Source organism: Leucoraja erinacea, chromosome 30 (genome assembly GCF_028641065.1).
Source record: "Leucoraja erinacea ecotype New England chromosome 30, Leri_hhj_1, whole genome shotgun sequence".
NCBI lineage: Eukaryota > Metazoa > Chordata > Chondrichthyes > Rajiformes > Rajidae > Leucoraja > Leucoraja erinaceus.
Genome location: NC_073406.1, coordinates 14,117,529 through 14,137,689, shown reverse-complemented (window position 1 = coordinate 14,137,689; position 20,161 = coordinate 14,117,529). Strand labels below are relative to the sequence as shown.

The 20,161-nt window shown below is 40.2% G+C and overlaps 1 protein-coding gene across 8 annotated transcripts in view; it reads left to right on the top strand.

Annotated features, from left to right (window-relative positions):
• usp48 (ubiquitin specific peptidase 48) overlaps nt 1-20,161 on the top strand; it is a 90,945-nt gene that overhangs the window by 63,128 nt on the left and 7,656 nt on the right. For all 8 annotated transcript variants that reach the window (XM_055659484.1, XM_055659488.1, XM_055659483.1 and 5 more), the window contains exons 18-22: nt 5,799-5,860; nt 10,058-10,168; nt 13,184-13,317; nt 16,147-16,253; nt 18,612-18,716. In XM_055659484.1, the coding sequence (XP_055515459.1) occupies nt 5,799-5,860; nt 10,058-10,168; nt 13,184-13,317; nt 16,147-16,253; nt 18,612-18,716 (519 nt within the window). The remainder of the gene's footprint in view (nt 1-5,798; nt 5,861-10,057; nt 10,169-13,183; nt 13,318-16,146; nt 16,254-18,611; nt 18,717-20,161) is intronic.

The window sequence follows — 20,161 nt, the reverse complement described above, 5'->3', positions numbered from 1 at the left end:
ATGGACTCATTTTTTCCTTCTAGTAGAAGGATTGGTTTATTGGTTTATAATTTTTGTTGTTTACCTAGTTACAGTGAAAAACAACATTTTGTGCCCTATCCAGGCAAATCATACCATGCAGAAGTACATCAAAGTAGTGCAAGAGATGAAGAGAAACAGCATGCAGGATATAGTATTACAGCTACAGAGGCAGTGCAGATAAAAGACAAGTGCAAGGGCAAGAATGAGGTTGATTGGGAGATCAGTAATTGATCTTTAGCATGTGAGGGAACTATTCATGTCTGGTAATAGTGATGAAGAAGCTGTTCTTGAATCTGGTGGTATATACTTTCCAATGGGAGAGAGGACAAGAAATATTTACTGTTGTGATTGATTCTTGATTATGTTGGCTGCTTTGAGGCAGCATGAAGTATAGACAGGATAGATGTGAGAGGGAGACTGGTTTGCATGGTCGACTGGGCTGTGTTCAAAAATCTGCAATTTCTTGCAGTCTTGGACAGTTCAGTTGCCATTCCAAACTCTGATGCATACGGACAGTATACTTTCTGTGGTGCATTTAAAGACATTGCTATGTGTTATTGGATACATTTTGGATTTCCATAGCCCACTGAGGGAAAAAGAGGTGATGATGTTGTTTCTTGACTGTAGTGTCAAAATGGTTGAGCCAGGGAAAATTGTTGATGATATTCTAATCTAGGAACTTGAAGCTCTCAACCATCTCCGCTTCAGCACAAGTAACACAAACTGGGAAATATACTCCACCCTGCTGCCTGAAATTGATGAACAGTTCCTTTGTTTTGCAGACCTTTAAGTGAGAGTTGCTGCCTTGACACCACGCTACAAAGCTCTGTATCTCCTTCTAGTACACCCTTGTGCCATTTGTGATCTGGCCCACTAAGGTGGTGTCACTGCAAACTTATAAATAGAGTTAGAGCATAATTTTGCTGCACTGTTGTGAGTGTATAAGGAGTTTAGTGAGAGGCGTTGCCAATGTGGTCATCGGTACACTAGTGGTAGGTCAACCATCAAAGGAGTATTTGTTGACATTGGAAGTATTGGAGAAGTCAAACAGCTCAACTATTACTCAGTTGTTTACATCTTCACTTGCTGATCTTTGGCCAGAAGATATAAAACACGAGAATGGTTTTCTGTTTGTGACTGATGCAGCTCCGAACATGGAAAAAGCTGCTCGTGCTCTTAAAGTTTTATTCCCCCAAAATGTTGCATTTGACATGCTTAGCTCAAGGACTTCATAGAATTGTCAAGCACATACATAGTTTGTTTCCAAATGTCGATCGCCTAGTTTCCAATGTCAAGAAAATCTTCCTCAAAGCATGTTCAAGGAAATGGCACCCGAGATTCAAAGATCTTGAAGAAATACAAAACATAGCTTAAGTTCTCAACGGTAGTTGTAATTCACAAGATATCGACATGAATATGGATTATGTAGCTTGTTTTGGGTATGCACCAGTGCCCTCAGCTGAGGTAGAAATTAGTTTTTCACAACTGAAGCATATTCTGTCTGAGAGGCGGCATAATTTAACAGCAGATAATTTGAAAATATTGCTTGTAATTATGTGCAACCAGGCAACTTTGGTCATTTAATGTAGAATACCTTTATATTATCATTTTTAACCATATCTTGAGGGTGGAAATACATGCCTTTTTTTGTCATTGTGCCTTTTTCATGCCTTTTTTGCAATTTTATTATGCCTTTTTGCCTGCCTATTTCAGAGTTTTTTAGTGCCTAAACATCCTGGCTCTAGTAATAACAGATTTTATATGAACTTTATCATTCTAGTCACTAGGTGTTGTAGTATAGATCGAGTTTAAAGTCACAACAAATGCTTTTGCAACATCCTTCAAAGACCAGTTTATATGCAACTTGATGTTGATTGTTGGGAAACCTCTCATTCTTAAAATCTTGCTGTATTGCATTTTGACATTAATGTCAATTTGGCTCTGCATTATCCACCGGATGTCAACTTATGCATTTTAAACATGGTACAGGAAGGGACTGAAATGATCATATGACTTCCTGCATATTAGGGAAAAAGGTGTTAATTCTTTCATTTGAAAATTGTGTGCAAAATTGGTCTTGTGTATATATATAATTTTCTAATGTAAAATTAAGTCATCACCTTGTGAAAATTTGAAAAATGTTATGATTGTAATGGTTAGCGAGGTTCTGTTTTGCAAAGAGGAGGTTTAAATGCAAATTGATTTGATATTTTGAACATTACAAAGAGAAATTTTCAAGGTTTTAGACTTTGGAGATACAGCATAGAAACTGGCCCTTTGCAGAGCTGCCAAGTAGTACCGATTTTCGGTATTTTGTACGGAAATGCGATTAGAATACAGATGTACGGTTTTGTGTTGTTAAATACGGATTTTAAATATGGAGTTCAATTCAGTCTGAAGTAGGGTCTCGACGAGAAACGTCACCCAATCCTTCTTTCCAGAGTCGCTGCCTGTCCCGCTCCAGGTTTAAACAGAGCGCTGTCAATCTAATGCGTGGGAATTTAAACCAGTAGTTCCCAACGTGGGGCGTACGCCCCACAGGGGGGCAATTTGATTTTTAAGGGGGGCAATTGAGCGCGACTGAGGAGGTCTGGGTCCAAATTTTCGATTTTTATTTTTTGTGGATTTTCCATCAGGTAAACATATGTAGTTTATGTTTCAGATGTTATTTTGAGTAAATAATTTTTTTGGGTAAAAAAGGTCTTTATTGTGTAGTTATTACATAATCACCGCGCCATCGCTCTTCATGCATGTCGCACGAAGCGCGCGAGGTCATGGGACAACCTTATTTATTGAATTGGATTTAGAAATGCGATTCAAAGAGCTTTTGCTAAGTTACCCTTATAATATCTATTTCCTCCGTTTTCTCTCAAGGGAAAGCAAGGGGGGGGGGGGGGCATCAGGATTTTAGAGGTGATTAGGTGGGGCATGGCCAAAAAAAGGTTGGGAACCACTGATTTAAACGAAGAGCTGTTGGCTACAGCGCTATGGGTTCTAAAAATAGCGCTATCAGCTGGATCGCTATGGGCTTTAAACATAGCGCAATGGGCTTTATGGGTCACAGACTGTTCAGGAAAATTCTCGTATAACAATGAGTCTTTGGAATTCTCTTTCTCAGTGCAATGGTAGAATTCTGGATAACTCTAGTGGTGAAAGGTTACCAGTGGGATTGCAGTTACATTGGGATTGGCTTTGATTTTACAGAACAGTGGGAAGAGAGAAAAGGATGGAGAGAGGGAGGGGTAGAGAGAGGGAAAGGATGGAGTGGTGGGGGGAAAGGAGATAGGAGAGGGAGAGGAAGGGAATAAGAGGGAGGGAGAAAAAAAAGGAAGGAGATGGAGAGGGGGAGAGGTCCAAAATGGCTTCTACATCATCATCTGGTGTTAAAAGCAGGAAGCTGCCGTTCAAACAGCAGTATACAAAGAGATGGAAATAAATGCACTGTCAAGTAAGGTGCGTAGAAGACATGTCAATTGGTAGCAAAGTTATGCATTCTTGTACTCTTACATGGGTATGACTGCACATAAAAAATAAATCAGCAAAATGGCACAGCGTAAAAGTACTGATTTCCTCAGCAAAATACTGATTTTCAGGTACAAGATTACTGAAACGGTCTGTCAAAACTTGGCAGTTCTGCCTTTGGCCCACCGAGTCTGTGCCGACTGACGATCACCCTGTACACTAACACCATCCTACACATGAGAGACAATTTACAATTTTACCGAAGCCAATTAACCTACAAATCTTTGGAGTGTGGGAAGAAACTGGAGCACCCGGAGAAAATCCATGTGGTGTAAACTCCATAAAGGCAGCACCCGTAGTTAGGATCGAACCAAGTTCTCTGGTGTTGTAAAGCAGCAACTCTACTGCTGCACTTCTATGCCGTCGTGGATAACTTTTTCATTGTAGCTTCCCTATTTGAATATCAGTGAGCACAAAGTTAAAAAAAAACTATGGAATGGAAAACTGATTGTCGTTGCATTGACTGAAGGACAATTTTAAACCATTTTTAAATGTAGTAAATGTGGTTCATGTATATTGGTTATTCCGAGATAACTCGAGTATCCAGTAAAGGACTGGCTCTGGCTTTTTTATTCTCATCATGAGTTCTGATCGTCACCAATACCAATACATTGTTTTGCTCGCCACAGATGTTACCTGATCTGAGAATTTATAGCAATTTTGGTAAATAACACAGTACAGGTGCACAACCTTTTATCCGAAAGCCTTGGGACCAGACACTTTTCGTAATTCGGAATTTTTCGGCTTTCGGAATGGAAGATTTTTAGCGTAGGTTTTAACAGCTGGCTCAGTGGTAGAGTGCTCGGCTCATATCCGCAAGGTCGCGAGTTTGCGCCTCGATCCCGGCAGTTACTCGATCATGAGTTTGATTCTTCAATGTAGTTTTTTCTTGCAGAATAGGAGAGAATTGGGAGGGTTAGGCTGGGATCATTCTCTGCGAGATGATCTTAGTGCGGGAGACAAGTGTAGGAGAGGTGTACTGACTGTGTGGGCAGAACTTTGGAAGTGATTGCCCACCATTCTCAAAAGCCGCTGTGTCTCCCTGTCCCTGGGATAGCAGGGGGCGATTAAACAGCACAATACCCCCCTCCCCCTCCAACTCCAGAGGAATCCGCTCCCCGATGGGCCACTACGGTGACAAGTGGCAGTTCGCCCACAGCCCGAGCTGCGCCACCCCAAGAACAAGATGTACCTTGCACACCATCAGCTTCTGCCCCCTACGGGGAGCGTGTTCCTCTGGAGTTGGAGCGGGGCTGGGCTGGAGTTGCTGATCTGGGATCTCCATGCTTGCAGTGGGCCTGGGGGTCGGTGTCCCGATGAGGGGGCGCAGCTCGGGCTGTGGGCAAACTGCCACTTGTCGCCGTAGCGGCCCATCGGGGAGCGGCTTCTGGTGGTCCTGACGCCTCCGGCCAGTTTGTAGTTTTACTCTGGAGTTGGAACGGGGCTGGGCTGCTGCTGGCTGTGGGTCTCTGGGATCTCCGTGCCTTGCAGTGGGCCTGGGGGTCGGTGTCCCGTTGGTCCTGACGTCTCCGGTGACTGGCACTGACCTGCTGGCATCGCCGACGTGAAGACAGTGCAAAGCCCCCGCGCCGGTGCAATGGGCGGGGAGCTGGAGAGGGGAGGGAAGGGGTCACACACATGGCCAGGAAGCAGAGGGTTGTAGGTGGGGTGAAACTGAAGGGAGCGACAATCTGCTGCTGCCTGCCCGCTGAGTTAAAAAGTTTCCACGCAAGACTCACGATACACTGTGTATCGTGAGTCTACCGTGGGAACTTTTTAACTCAGCTGGCAGGCAGCAGCAGATTGTCAATTATTAACCCTCCCGCGCAATATACCCTCACCTTCTCTTTTATGAATGGGGATTTAGTTCCCCTTTCTTCGAGGACCGATCTGCGGGCTGCCCTCGGTGAACGTCTTCAAGGACCTTTCTTCAAGGACCGAAAAAATGTCCGCTATTCGGAGCTTTTCGTTATTTTGAATTTCGGATAAAAGGTTGTGCACCTGTATTGTGTTCTACCAGGATACCTGTGGATTTTCGGGAAGAATAAAAGTATTAACAATAAGATTGATCAGAGGCAAAGTATTACTAAAGAATATATTTTTAAATATTTATAATCATTATGGCAAATGTTTTTATTAAAATGTAGTCTCAGTTCCCTTTCCAAAGGTGAATAGAAAAACTTTTTTGGCTGACCTGATTAAATAACAAAACCTAGTAAATTTTGATATTTACAGTTCCTTAATTTGTTTTCCAGGAGACTGATGTTCTTTATGTTGTTTCCCAGTTTTTTGTTGAAGAATGGAAGAAGTTTATCAGGTGACTTTTTTAATATCCATTCTGCTGTATTATTTAAATATTATGTGTCTGTTTGATGGAATCAGTTGAGTTTCTAAACTCTGTTGTTGGAAGATGGAAAAATAACTTTTGTGTTTTTTAATAATTGGAATGGTATCATTTCTATCTCAAAATATTTTTTTCCATTAATCACTGAGCATGATGCATCATTTTTGTCTTTGCCCATACAATGCATTTTGGTCAAGGAGTACACCTTGGGTTTTATTGTATTGTATTGTATTCAAATTTATTGTCATTGTCTCAATTTGAGACAACAAAATGAATTTCCCTTACAGGCAGTATCATAAAAAAAAAATAATAAATAAATAATAAAACATATTAAAAATAAAATTGAAATTGAATTTAAAAAAAGCACAAACACAGAAAGTCCACGACACAACATAACATAAATGGCGCCAAGGTGAGGATGGCACCATAGTCCAGCCAGCCTCCCCTCCGTGTTCATCCGTGGTTGGGGCCTTCCGAGCACCCGCAGTCGCCGCCCCGGATGGCCCGATGTTCAGGCCCTCACGCCGGGCTGGTGGAACGCCGGGCTGGTGGAACGTCTTATCAACAAAGTTAAAATTGACAGAATTGCAATTCTTATTTTTAATTTTTTTTTTTAAGTCTACAAACTTGCTATGAATATTCTGTCAGAGCCATTGCTGCAGATTTCTCATTTTGCAAGCCATTGTGCTTTGCGTTAGTTCGTCAATGGGCTTTAAAAATAAAATCAGATTGCTGGCTTCATTTGGTGCTGAAGGTGATATTCCAGGCCCGTGTAAGTTCCCATGCACTCTGAGATGACTCTCGATCGCGCATCAGCTCCCAGTGTTCTGATTTTGTTAGAGGCAGTATTTTTCTGTATGCTTCGAAGCTTAATTAGACACTGCAAAAATTAAAGTGGCACTTGAAACAATGAGGAATCCAGCTCTTGAATCCATGATATTATTTTAATTCTACCTACACTTTCATGGTCATTGCAAGCAAATAATTATTTTGCCCATAATTGATTAAGTCTTTGTATATTGACTGGAAACTCATTCCACTAAATACTTTGTAAAATGCAAATTTCAGCAAGGTATTTTAATATGTCGTCCCCAATGTATAACAATTTGTAACATTAGGTTACGTGTACCGATTCGAAAACTTTCATCCCTCTAAGGAAATAAATCAGCATATGCCTCGCTTCTTACAACTAGGACCTTTCACTATCCAGACTCATTAAAGCTAATCTTCTGTGAACCCATCCAAAATGGATTAGTTGTAGAATGGGGTGGGTTTTGGGGTCGGTGAAGAAGAACAGGTGACGCATTGATTCCTTGATGAGCAATTGCATTTTCCTGTTTAAGGAAAGTGACCTGAGCTTGTAATGTAGGGAATGTGAGTGGGCATGCGATGAGCGGTGGTATGCAGAGAACTCAAAAGCTAATTGACAGTGGAGCTCTTGACAGGAAGAAGCAGATATAAGCCTATAATCATATTGATCTTATGCAATTCGAATGTACTCCCAGAGCCAATATAGTTTGATCTGTATGTAACTTTATAGGTGGAGGCAAGATACCTTATCATGTTCTCAGATTAATCTTGAGAATGTGTATATATTAAAATGATGGTTAAATATGTCATATTATGCCTCTTGATTCTTAATCGAATTTGTTGTTATAACCTGAAATTTGACTGGTTAACCTCTTTCCAAAAACCGGAAGTAAATCTTTCTTAAATGTCTTCTAAAATTAAAAGCTATAAATTATTGACCCTTGGCAAACAATTTTTAGTTTATGAATTTCATTGGATTAGTTAAGCATGCTTGACTTTTATTTTATGTTCATGTTGACACTTAATTTAGAACTCAATTAATTCACATGTACAGTCTGAGATGTATTCAAATGATAAGAGAGGCAAAATTTGTTCTAATTACTCCTGCACTTTGGATAAGTTTACTTGTATTAATATCCAGGTAAATGTTCAAGCAACGTGAGTAGCCCAATTGCGGTTGGTTGATAATCATCCAATAACATTGCTCAACCTTTATTGCACAAGTAGATTGTTTTATAGTGAAACATTGATAATTAGTAATTAATGACTCCATGAAATAATTTAACGTACTTTAAACACAATAGAATGCAGCATGTAAAAGCACACGTAAATACATGACAGTAATATATTACCCCAGTGTAGTGTTATGAGCTATCATTTTCGTTTCAGCTCAATCCCTTTTCTCACCCTTGTGATTTTTGTTTTATATTAATGGAATGAGGGTGTTGCTAGAATGTCAGTATTTATTGGCCTTCAGAAGGTGTGGTGAGCTGCCACCTTTAACCACTGCGATCCTTCTGGGGTCGGCACTTCTACGTGCTGTCATGTAAGGAATTCTATGATTTGGACCAGCAGTCATGAAGAAATGAACACGTATATCCAAATCAAAATGTTTTCTAACTATGTGGAGCATAATCTGCAGAAGGTGACTTTCCCAAGCAGCTTTGGCAAGTAATTGTCTATATGTGCAGCTTGCTACAGCCTTAATAATGCACAGTGAAAGAACACATTGGTCAATGGATTGACTGCAGGTCAAATGGGTACTTTATAGTACTCTGATAAAATCCTCTATTACTTTCATGATGTGGATAGATTATTGGTGCAGTAATTGGCCAGATTTGACTGGCTTATCCAGGCAGGATAGTTTTTCTCTTCAGGATAGTTTTTCATATTGTCAGATATGTAAGCATTGGATGCAGCCTGTATAGAGGAGCAGCAAATTCTGGATATTTGGCTGTGCTCAACGTGCCAGGCAATGCTGTGGAAAGAGAAGTTTCAGGTTTTTAACATTGGAGAAGACTCCCCAGTTGGGCAATGGCATATTGTAGTTAAAATGTTAGATCTGGTTTATTGGAACCTGCAGTACTGATTGAGCAATATGAATTCAAATACCTCCAATCATCAAGGAATTTAAATGACATTTAAACATAATCAGAATTTTTTAATTTTTTTTTTAGCAAATGGTTTTTCTCAATTACGGTAATCATGTCGCTACCAAATTCCCTTCAAAACCAATCTGGTTCATTAATCTCTTTCTGGAAAGGAATGCCATTTATCCAGCCCCGATCTAATGCAGTTACAAAGTGTTGAAGGAACATGTCGGTTTAGACAGCATGACAATAAACTAAACAAACTCATCCATGCAGGAAATGAACAGGTGACGTTTCTTGTCGCGACCTTACTTCAGGCTGATCAGTCTGAAGTCAGGTCCCAATCTGAAATGTCTGTCTATTCTCTTCACACGTGCTGTCTGATGCACTATGTTCCTCCAGCACTTTGTGTTTTGATCAAAAATACAACATCTGCAATTCCCTATGTCTCTAATACAAATATGGTGGCATAGGGTACACTGACTTCATTAGGCTATTTATGATGGTTGAAAATTTTTCTGAAATTAATTCTTATAGTACAAAAGTTCCATTGGAAAAGAATACGTCTCTTTACAGCTAAGCATATATTTCAACATTTAAGATGTAAAGCACTGAAATTGTCTTTTCCACTATTGGCCTCCTGCAGAACTGGTGGGTGGGAAAAAAGTTACAAGAGCAGAAAGGGTAGCAACACATAATAAATGAGAAAAAGAGGCACGTAATCAATTATGTTGCACAATGTTTGTGTTAAACGCTTTGATCTAAGACGGGCATAATAAATAATTTACAATTATGAAATGTGAATCCTTGAGTGTAAGGTAGGAAGGCTAAGAATGTTCAGAACGTTGTGGTTGAACACCAGAGTTTAAACCTTTGACAAAATGGAACCAATGGTGATAGAGCCTGTGTTGGCAACTTGTCACCGTCGGTGAGAGCTGAACAATATAGGGTCCGCTTTCCCAGTATTGGTTATAATTAAGTTGCCTCAGCCCAGCATCACGGTGATTCTGCATAAATGGAAGGGATGGCATTACAAAGCCCTACCAGTATCGCTGTGCTCAATTTAATGCCTTTGACTCCAGGTACAGATTAATGAGCAGAAGCACACCATGTAAAGCAAAAATCCAAATAAATATAATAGCATATTTTTCCAGTTTAATTTTAGAGTTTGATTAATTGTTTAAATTTAGAGTTGTCCTTCACTGTAGAGTGTATTACATTGGTGTAAATCCCTCCTCTGTCTACTTTCATTTGGTTCTGTTTGCTGAAGGAAGCCAACGAAATGCAGTCCTGTATCATCTGTGGGCAACAATGCACTTCTCTGTCCGCATGGAGGCCTCATGTTTACAGCAGAATCAATGACCAAAGAGGATTCGAAACAGTGAGTCTTACTCCATCATTTGCACTATATGTGCCTATTCTGTTTTAGACAACTCGTGGTTCTAATATTTTGTGTTTTCTTAAATGTTCCATTAATAACTAATAAAAGTGGTGAATCGCATCACTTGTTTTGTCGCCATATACATGAAAAGGGTTGCCCCTTCATATGAAGGAGATTCTTAAGAGATTGAAAGGCAAGGTACAAGTTAGGTTTTAATTGTATCCTGCCTTGATCAGACCTGCAATGAGGTACTGTGTTCATTTTGGGCAGTACTCCTCAAACAATCTTCTTGAGTGCATTGCATATTAATGGCAATGCACTGGTGCTTTAGATATTTTAATTAGGACGGTAGATTGCATGAAAATGGCCTTGGCTTCTTTCAGAAGATTTAGTGGGTTCCTTTATTGAGATGTTTAACATTTTCAAATACCCTTTAAGGATAATTTTAATAAGTTATCATCTCTCACGAAAAAAAAACAAATGCAAGGAGACATCATCTTAAAGTTAAAGGCGAGCTTTTAAGAAGTAAATTCAGAAAGATGTTTTCACAAACAAATTGTGCAAATCAGAATATCTTCCCCCTCCCCTTTAAAATCAGTGGAACTTTCAAGATAAAGATCGTTTTTTATTAATTATGGACATTGAAAAGTATGGAGCAAAAGATAGAATTGAGATGTGGATTGGCCATAACCCAATTGAATTCCAAATTAATAACTGTACTGTTGTTTGTAGAATTTGGGAGCTATGCATTCATTCTAGGCTTGCTTCCTAGGGACATGCTTCCCCCTCCTTGGCAGTAATCTTAGATTTTCCATAATCAAGTGTAAACTGTCATCATTAAAGCTGGTGGTACTTCACCCTTAATGCATATAATACTCCAAAATAACCTATTTCCTTAACTTGGTAAATTTTGTTCTAATGTCAGATCCCAGCATTAAGGTCTCTTGTGGTACAAATTGGACAGTACCAAACACTATTTTCCGCACTGCATTGTGAAATCTTTTAGCTGTTTCCTTATGATTCCCACAGTCTCTTAAGTAGTCTACAAAGCACTGGGTTTTGTCAGTCTATGCTCATGGTCGTTTGCATGAATGTGTGCATTACAAGAACATGACCTGGGATTTGGCTTGACTTGGGCGCACACTATGTCGCGGGGTGACGCCTGTATGGTCGTGAGTAGTGGCCCAAAGAGTCGTACTTTTTTCTGGTCGCCGCTGGATTTTCAACATGTTGAAAATTTTCGATAACCTGCTGAGACTATGACAGGTGCTGGCAAGTCACTGAAAAAATTGAATAAGTGGCACAGGCCCTTGAAGGAAACTTGTATTTATAGTCTCTATAGTGTAGTAAAACATTGCAAGTGAATGTAATCATTCTGTTTCTAAACTGTAAATGTTCCTGGACAGTTTACCCATCTTGGCCAACACATGATATATACCTTTCTGCTTTATTTTGACCCTATGGTTTTTTCTTGGCATTCATTCCACTCGGGTGGTTTAAACTGTTGAATGCTCACACTTTCTCTGCTTTTTTGGTATACATCACATAGAAACATAGAAAAAGGTGCAGGAATAGGCCATTCGGCCCTTCGAGCCTGCAATGCCATTCAATATGATCATGGCTGATCATCCAACTCGGTATCCTGTACCTGCCTTCTCTCCATACTCCCTGATCCCTTTAGTCACAAGGGCCACATCTAACTCTCTCTTAAATATAGCCAATGAACTACCTTCTGTGGCAGGGAATTCCACAGATTCACCACTCTCTGTGTAAAAAATGATTTTCTCATCTCAGTACTAAAAGACTTCCCCCTTATCCTTAAACTGTGACCCCTTGTTCACCACAGGGTCTTCCTCTTCGAATTCCCCTATTCCAAAACACTACAGGAGTACCTTAGCCAATGAGACACCAGCAGTTCAAATTGATTCACCGTTATCTTTTTAAGTGCATTTAAGAATAGACAATTAACCTGGCCTTGGAAATGGTGCCAACATTTCAATAAAAGTAATTTAAAAGAACACTGCATTAGGTTACCTTAACACACAGTGCTGGAGTAATTCATCGGGTCAGGCAGCATCTCCAGAGAACATGTATAGGTGACATTTCGGGTTGGGACCCATCTTCAGTTCCTGACCCGAAACATCACCTATTCATGGTCTCTGGAGATGCTGCTGACTCGCTGAGTTACACCATCACCTTGTCTATTTTTTTAAACCAGCATCTGTAGTTCCTTGTGTTTACAGGTTACGTTGACAATTGCGGTGCACTATTGATTTCCCCCGTGAATTTAAAGGACTTCTGAACTTATTCATTTGCAATGTTCCCATTCAATGAACAAAGTTCTAAAGTTTAAAAAAAACACAGCGTTGGAGTAATTCACAGCGTTGGAGTAATTCTTCAGATTGCCCCAACCTGACACGTTGCCTATCCATCTCCTATCGAGGCCGAGCTAGAGTGGATGTAGAGAGGATGCTTGGTATTGATGTAAAATTATTCCCAGTGTGTGTAAGGTAATGTTAATGTGCGGGGATTGCTGGTTGATGGGGACTCGGTGGGCTGAAGGGCCTATTTCCATGCTGTATCTTTAAACTAAACTAAATGATGGTATCCAAATTTCTCTCAAAGGCAGAAACATTCTACCTCCAGCAAACAATGAATTTCTTTCCTTGTTTCTTTCACTTCACATGGCACACATTTTTGGGAGGAGACCGTTATGTGGGGCAGAGGCTGAAACATATTAAAACAATAATAGTGGAGATTACTGCAAATATCTGGAGAGGCCAATGACTTGCACAAGCAAGAAAAAAATAAACAACGTTTACCACCTTCATGTGAATAGCTGGTATATTTAATGAATGACCACTTTCAGGTCAAAGATGACATTGGAGTTTTAATGTGGGTGATGTACTGTTCAACATTGTCCACACAGCCTCTTAAATTTTGAATGTTCAATGTTTCATTGTTTTAGATGGAAATTTGTTCAAAATTCAATAACCTGTATCTTCCTTTGCACAGTGTAGCTCTGATATGGCCAAGTGAATGGGAAATCATCCACAAATTATTTGTTGTTGATAACACGATTAAAGTAATTCAATTGATGAAAACTGGAGAGACTGGAACAGTACTATTAGAATATAAGACCATTCCTGGTAAGACAATTTCCCATGGGGGTCGGCATGAATTATTGCTTAGATTGAATCATTTTCACTGTGTATTATGCATTAAATTACATTTACATTACACCTTAAATACATAGATACAAGGTGAAGGAAAATACTAAAAGCAAAGTAAAGGAAAATCCCAAGTGACACTGCAGCTGTATTAATATTAAACGGGTGGAGAGGGGGAAAAGATAGGTCCCCTTAAAGATCAGCATGGTCGTCTGTGTGGAGGCAGGGGAGAAATCAAGGAGGTCCTTGCAGAGACGTTTGTATCATATTTAGCCACCAGTGAGGATCCGGAAAACTGGAGGTTGTTGAGGGGCAGCAAAAACAAGGCAGGAAACTACAGGTTGGTGAGCCTGATGTCAGTTGTGGGAAGGTTGTTGGAGGGAATTCTTAGGGACAGGATCTACCAGCATTTCGATAGGCAAGGATTGATCGGAGATAGTCGGCATGTCTTTGTGAATGGGAAATCACGTCGCACAAATTTGATAGATTTTTTTTGAAGAGGCCAACATGAGGACTGATCAGAGCAGTGACATTGCCAATGTGGACTCCACAAAGGCCTTTGACAAGATCCTGCATGCGCTTAGCCTGGAAGTTGAATGTTAATGTCGAAAATCTTTTCTATAGCTGGGCATGTAATCCAAAGTGAGCAAGCTTATAGGTTTCAAAATTGACTTGAAGGAAGCAGTCAGAGTAGTTGTGAATGGTTGCTTTTCTGATTGAAGCCTGTGACCAGTGGAGTGCTGCAGGGGTCAGTGTTGTGTCTACTGTTGTTTGTTATCTAAATTAATAATTTGGATTTGCAGATGACACTAAAATTGGTGCTATAGTGGACAGTGAGAAAGTATATCTAAATTGACAACACACTCTAGACTAGTTGGGAAGGTGGGCCAAGAAATGGCAATGGAATTTAACTCTGACAAGTGTGATGTGTTGCACTTTGGTATGTCAAACCACAGTAGGACTTGGTTACCATTAGTAAATGGTAGATCCATGAAGAGTGCTGTAGAATAGAGAGATCGGGGAGTACAGTGGTCCCCTTAAAAGTGGCAGGTCATTTGGGCAAGGTGGTGAAGAGACGTTTGGCATGCTTAACTTCATTGTGACGGGTATCGAATACCAAAGATGCGACATCACGCACAGGTCGTTAGTGAGACCACACTTGGAGTGGTGGGGAAAATGCTGGAGTCAGTTATTAAAGATGGGATAGCAACACTTTTGGAAAGTGGTGAATTCATTGGACAAAGTCAGCATGGATTTATGAAAGGTAAATCATGTCTGACGAATCTTATAGAATTTTTAGAGGATGTAACTAGTAGAGTGGATAAGGGAGAACCAGTGGATGTGTTATATCTGGACTTTCAGAAGGCTTTCGACAAAGTCCCACATAAGAGATTAGTATGCAAACTTAAAGCACACGGTATTGGGGGTTCAGTATTGATGTGGATAGAGAACTGGCTGGCAGACAGGAAGCAAAGAGTAGGAGTAAACGGGTCCTTTTCACAATGGCAGGCAGTGACTAGTGGGGTACCGCAAGGCTCAGTGCTGGGACCCCAGCTATTTACAATATATATTAATGATGTGGCTGAGGGAATTGAATGCAACATCTCCGTTTGCGGATGACACGAAGCTGGGGGGCAGTGTTGGCTGCGAGGAGGATACTAGGAGGCTGCAAGGTGACTTGGATAGGTTGGGGGAGTGGGCAAATGCATGGTAGATGCAGTATAATGTGGATAAATGTGAGGTTATCCACTTTGGTGGCAAAAACAGGAAAGTAGAGTATTATCTGAATGGTGGCCGATTAGGAAAAGGGGAGATGCAACGAGACCTGGGTGTCATGGTACACCAGTCATTGAAAGTAAGCATGCAGGTGCAGCAGGCAGTGAAGAAAGCGAATGGTATGTTGGCATTCATAGCAAAAGGATTCGAGTATAAGAGCAGGGTGGTTCTACTGCAGTTGTACAGGGTCTTGGTGAGACCACACCTAGAGTATTGCGTACAGTTTTGGTCTCCTAATCTGAGGAAGGTCATTCTTGCCATAGAGGGAGTACAGAGTAGGTTCACCAGACTGATTCCTGGAATGGCAGGACTTTCATATGAAGAAAGACTGGATGGACTCGGCTTGTACACGCTAGAATTTAGAAGATTGAGGGGGGATCTTATAGAAACTTATACAATTCTTAAGGGGTTGGACAGGCTAGATGCAGGAAGAATATTCCCGATGTTGGGGAAGTCCAGAACAAGGGGTCACAGTTTAAGGATAAGGGGGAAGTCTTTTAGGACCGAGATGAGAAAATCATTTTTTACACAGAGAGTGGTGAATCTGTGGAATTCTCTGCCACAGAAGGTAGTTGAGGCCAGTTCATTGGCTATATTTAAGAGGGAGTTCGATGTGGCCCTTGTGGCTAAAGTGATCAGGGGGTATGGAGAGAAGGCAGCTACAGGATACTGAGTTGGATGATCAGCCATGATCATATTGAATGGCGGTGCAGGCTCGAAGGGCTGAATGGCCTACTCCTGCACCTATTTTCTATGTTTCTATGGAGAAGTGTGGAGTTCTGGTCACTGGAAGGATGTAATTAAGTTTTAAAGAGTGCAGAAAGGATTCACCAGATGTTACTTGGACTTGTAGATTTAGGATTTAACGGTGGGCAATAATTGTGTCCAACAATACCCATGTCTGAAAAATTAATTAAAAAATATAGAACGCTAACTTGGCATATGTTATTGAAAATAATCAAAAAAAAAATCAAAAATGCGTATTTTATGTTTAAAAAGTATTTGGCTTTTCATTTTCTTTTTGACATATAGGCCTGTGTGGAGAATGTAGGGAAGGATTACTTTGCCAACAGCAGAGGGATTTAAGAGAGTATACTCAGGCCACGATATATATCCGTAAAGTAGTGGAGAGTGTAAAGGTAAGAATTTTTTTTGTAAATTATGTTCCTGGAAAGGATCCTGTAACTTAATTAATGGCCTCCACTGAAAGAAAATTGTATTTTAGCCTCAGGAATGGGTAGTGCGATCTCTCACAATACTTATGTAATTTGCAGTGCACTTATTTGTGTATGTTCAATTGCAATATGGAACTCAGATTTTTGATGATCTTGCACTTTGATAAGAGTTTAAATGAAGCATCAGTGGAAATTGCTTATTTGGGAAATTCATTAAATGATTAACTAATTGTGTATTTGTACCTGCAGCAAACCTGATTAATGCTCAATAGAATTAATACAATACTCTGCCATGTCACTGCTGAACATTTATAACTGACCCAGATAAGCTCAATGATATTTTACTCACAAAATTGTTAGGAATTTTTTCATTATTGCCTCCTGAATCCAATTGATTCTGTAGTAAGTCCATATAAACATACATAGATTACCAAAAAAGTCTGAAATAGGTAATGAAGAAAATCACCTATTCTTGAGATTTAATGGGTAATGACATTGCTTTCAGATTTTAATTGAACAATCTGGTAATTAAAAAAAAAAATGCCCAGTGACCAGTATTCGTGCTAAGATTTGCTTCCATTGACAAGCCCCTATTCGGTTAGGCCAGTATCTCCCTTTGTACACACTTTGCCAGATTCATTCTGATTGCTGTCACTGATGCATTGATATTTTTGTGAAATAGCCAGTTAAGAAAAGATTGTTAAATGTTGAGACCAAGCGTAGGCTTGGCGATTGCTTCGCCGATCACCGCAATAACCAATCTGATCTCCCGGTGGCTCAGCACTTCAACTACCCCTCCCATTCCGAATCCGACCTTTCTGTCCTGGCCAGAGTGAGGACCACCGGAAATTGGAGGAGCAGCACCTCGTATTTCGCTTGGGCAGTTTATACCCCAGCGGCATAAACATTGACTTCTCCAATTTCCGGTAGCCCTCACCGTCTCCTCCCCTTCTCCGCTCTCCCTCAGCTCTCTGGCTCCTCTTCCTTTCTTCTTCCTGCCCCCCTCCCCCACCCTACATCAGTCTGAAGAAGAGTTTTGGCCCGAAACGTTGCCTATTTCCTTCGCTCCATAGATGCTGCCACACCCGCTGAGTTTATCCAGCACTTTTGTCTACCTTCGTTAAATGTTGAAAGTTAGATTTAAACAGATTTCACTTGGGGGAAAATTGTTCCTTTGAAAGCTGCATGTTTTTTTTGTAGAAAGCAACATTTGGAAGAGCAGACTTTTTACTGAACAATAAATAGAAGATGGAAATGAAAACTGAATATTGAATATATATGCGCACATGATATGAAATTAACTCCTAATTAAAACACAACTAATTAATATGCTGTCTCCATGATTATCTTTATATTTTCCATTTGTAATATATTTGGGCACAAACATTTTTCTTTCTATTTACCTTGACACAACCCATGCCACAACCCTACCCGTCCATTGGCAACCCATGTCATGCCACTCCAGGAAAATCATATTCCAACTTGTTCAACGCAAGTTGAGCTGGCCAAGAAGTATTTTCCATTCCTAATTTAACACATGGATTAGTAATCTTGTTTTAATATCCCTGGGGTGCCTGAGCTATGTATTCCATATGACTGTGCAAAATGAGATACAGTAGCATTTGAAATCATTTTTTCAAACTATGTGGTAAGGCTCGTATTTATTCTTGTCTGTATCACAGATGCCAACAATCTTCATTGGAGGTTATTTTTGAATTTTATAACTTTCCCTCTTTTTTTCCAAACTCATTAGGGGCTAGATCTGCAGTCAGTTTTGAGTGTTGGTATTGTTTTTCCTGTTGTGTGTTGAGATGAATAAGATGGGCGGGATTAGTACACTCTTTTCTGTGAGTGAATATTACTGTTAGGAAGTGTGGTGTTAAGAGAGCTGCTGCCTGAGTGAGCATTGTGTTCAGGCTGAGGGCAGCACATATCAGGAACAAGTATAGGTGTGCCGAGTCTCATCTTTGTGTATTTTGAAGGCTGTCTGGCCAGTTCTGTCCTATCCCAGTGTTCTTGCATTATAAAGCAGAATAATTGTATTCTGCCGAGACATAAGAAACAGCAGGTGCTGGAATCTTGAGCAAAAGCCAAATTGCTGGAGAAACTTAATGGGTCAGGCAGCATCTGGGAAGGGAAGGGACAGGGTGATGTTTCGAGCCTAACGAAGGGTCCCAACCAAAGCATTGCCTTGTCTATTCCCTTCCCAAATAATGCCTGAATTCCTCCGGCACTTTGCGTAAATGTATTGTCGGCCTGGCTTTAAAGTGTAACAGAGGTTATTATATGATTATGCCACATGATCATTGCATTATTTCTCAGGTGATGAAAGAAGGTGCACCAGAGCTCAATCTGAGCGGTTCTGAAGCTGAGGAAGAACGAGAGGAAGGCAAAGTGGATGGAGAGAAGGATCCTGATTTCAACCAGGTAGTATGCTATTGATTCTGTTTGAAATGGTGTGTCATGAAAAAGTGACTGTAAACATCTTTGAGGGGTCCAGCTCTGATGAAAGACCATTGACCTGAAATGTGAGGCTGTTGCTCTTCCCATAGATGCAGCCTTTTCAGGTTTTATTTTCGATTTCCAGTATCTAGTTATTTTCAAGAATCTCTATGAGTTTGTTTTTAAATATAGCCCACAGTATAACCAGAACTTGGATTGATCTCAACTGGAATGCCTAGCTGCAGTCTTAGATATTTAACATCAGCACTTTAAGACCAAATATTACATTTCCACAATGGGGTACATTTGTATTCAGCTGATACAGTACAATCATAATGTTGTGTGATACTCATCAAATGTACGCTGGTCAGAGTCGTGCAGCATGGCATCAGGCCCTTTGGCTCAACTTGCCCACGCTGACCAAGATGCCCCATCTACATTTGTCCCACCTGCCCACATTTGGCCCATATCCCTCTAAATTTTGCAATCCAGGTCAACACAAGGGGTGATAATTATTGCAAACCTTCTGTATATTTTTAATGGAAAAAGTACCTTCAAAAAGTTTTGTTTTCTTTATTTTGATTTTCATGTGAAATTTTCTGAAATGATTTCTCTGCATATTCTTCCCCTCCATTTTCCATGCACAGTGATACAATGGCATGTACCTGCCACAATGTACAGTGTCAATTTCAAAATGGTTAATTAATACACTTGATATTTGGAACTGTATAAATGAGTTTAAGTATTCTCCAGGAGCAGAACTAAGATACATAATTCAGCTGGGTCATTAAAGGCACAGTTTAAGAGAATGTTTTGACTTCATGGTAACCATCATTCAGTACAAATTGGGCTACCTTGAGATTTTATTCATTCCGGCAGACAATTGTATTGTCAATTAGCATCGTTAAACACCAATTAATGTTCAAATACTCTTTGATCAGATCTTAATATAATTTCGTTTTAGAGATACAGAGGGGAAACAGACCCTTCAGACCACTGAATCCGTACCGACCAGCGATCCCTGCGCATTAACGCTATCCTACACACACTAGGGACAATTTGACATTTATACCAAGCCAATTAACCTACAAACCCGTTCGTCTTTGGAGTGTGTGGAAACCGAAAATCTCGGAGAAAACCCACGTGATCACAGGGAGAACGTACTAACTCCGTACAGATAGCACCCGTCGTCGAGATCGAACCTGCAAGCGTTGTAAGGCAGCAACTCTGCCACTGCGCCATGCTGCCGTCCATACAATTGAGGATTTTTCAAAAAGCAGAGGAACATGTAGAATTTATATCAGACCCTTCTGGACAAAGTAGACAACGGTGTGAAAAAAATTGCACAGAATGAAATAGAGATAATAATAATAATAATAATAATTTTATTTATAGAGCACTTTAAAAACAAACATAGCTGCAACAAAGTG